The sequence below is a fragment of the Nansenia antarctica genome, assembly GCF_963989245.1.
Source record: "Nansenia antarctica genome assembly, chromosome: 5".
NCBI lineage: Eukaryota > Metazoa > Chordata > Actinopteri > Argentiniformes > Microstomatidae > Nansenia > Nansenia antarctica.
Window position 1 is genome coordinate 10,186,264 of NC_137690.1, and position 1,630 is coordinate 10,187,893.

The window sequence follows — 1,630 nt, forward strand, 5'->3', positions numbered from 1 at the left end:
CGCGGCCCCCAGCTGTGCCCGTTCCCGGACGGGGGTCTGTCAAGATGCAACAATAGGCTTTTCCTCTCTAATTATAGCACTGTGGCTAAAACGAGGGAAAGCTCCTCCTGTTTTTGGTGTCCACCCTAATGAGGTGACGGACTCTGTCATCTAGATCACTTTCAAACGGCATCGGAGGACCAGTGCTGAACGCACCGGGCCTCTGCACCAAAACATCCGCAAATCCAAAATGTCTTCCCCCCTCTAGGCAAAGAAATAACCGCCAAACAACTCTACGCCTAAGTAACGGTCGCTAACGTGCATTGAAAGGCCTCTTTAGTCAGCATTCCGATAAAAAAAGAAGGTATCGCCCAAACCGATGATATAATCGTTATTTTCAAGAGAAGGACATCTTCGCCAAAGGCCTATTCTGAGGTACAGTAGTTAGAGGACCCTTTGAGTGTTTGAGTGCTCCAGTTGAACATTAGGTCATCTTTCAGGCCTGGTGCGTGTGTGTGTGTGTGCTAGCTAGCGCTAAGCATCGCCAGAGAAAGTGCACCATTAGCATGTCTATACAGCACAAGGGCTCCTTAAATTATGAATGGCTGCCCTCTTTCTGTCACCGGGCACGCACAGGATAAATGAGACGATGGCCTCCCCCCCCCGTTCTCCAGGGAGAGGTGGTACGTTCCATTAGGAAGAACACTTAATTAAAGCATGATAAAATACCACTCTGCGACTCCAAAGGGGTCTGGGTGAAGGGGGTGGGAGAAGGGGTGGGGAGAGACAAGGGAAGGATTCAGTTCTTCCCGTTCTTCGAGCCATGAGAGGTGAAAAACAAAACAAAACAAAACCATCCTAGCGTGAATTGTTCCCTTGACAACCGGGGGGGGGGGGGGGGGGGGGGAATCAGAGATAAATAATACTAACAATGTTTTAATTAAGTGAAGGAGAAAAAAAAATGTTTTCTACACTTGCCAACCTGAATCTGTCTTTAAAGTTGAAGGGGACCCCTTTCGCTGGCGTGGAAAGGACCGCTCATGCATTTGAATTACTCTGTATGATGTGGATCACGTCTTTGACATAGCTGTGTGTACTCTCTCAGTCTCTCTCTCTCTCTCTCTCAGTCTCTCTCTCTCTCTCTCACTGGCTCTTCTTTCCTATCTCCCAGAAAAAAAGTTCCGGATCCTTCCCCATCATCACCACCACCAGTGTCCTTTCCTTCCTTACCTTTCCCAGAACAGTGAGACAGCTGGGGTCCAGTTCCGGCTGTTCCAACTTCACCACTCCCACCCAGCCATACTCGTATAAGTCCTCCTCATCATTGTTGTTACACAGTCCCAACGGGTGCATCTGCAAACAAGACAAAAACACACATGATTAGCACCACTAGTCTAACATCAACTAGGACCGCCCACACAGTCACAGGCTTTGCACATTGTGTATGTTGAGTCATGTTATCTTTAATTTCAATTTCAACACAATTGAGTCAATATCAACATAAAAAAGAAAAAAGAAAAACTATTGCATATAAATCTCTCACTGGCATTACTGATCTATACAGTATTGTACTGGTCTGTACAGTATTGTACTGGTCTATACAGTACTGTACTGGTCTACACAGTACCGTATGAGGGTAACATCTACGCCC

At 46.7% G+C, this 1,630-nt stretch overlaps 1 protein-coding gene across 1 annotated transcript in view; it reads right to left on the bottom strand.

The window, feature by feature from the left end:
- The window catches only part of znrf3 (zinc and ring finger 3), a gene marked incomplete at its 5' end in the record, with an annotated part of 26,985 nt that extends 25,653 nt beyond the window's left edge, over positions 1-1,332 (bottom strand). The window contains one exon of the mRNA XM_080532408.1: positions 1,210-1,332. Within this exon, the coding sequence (XP_080388534.1) occupies positions 1,210-1,332 (123 nt within the window). The remainder of the gene's footprint in view (positions 1-1,209) is intronic.
- Positions 1,333-1,630: the final 298 nt, after the last annotated feature.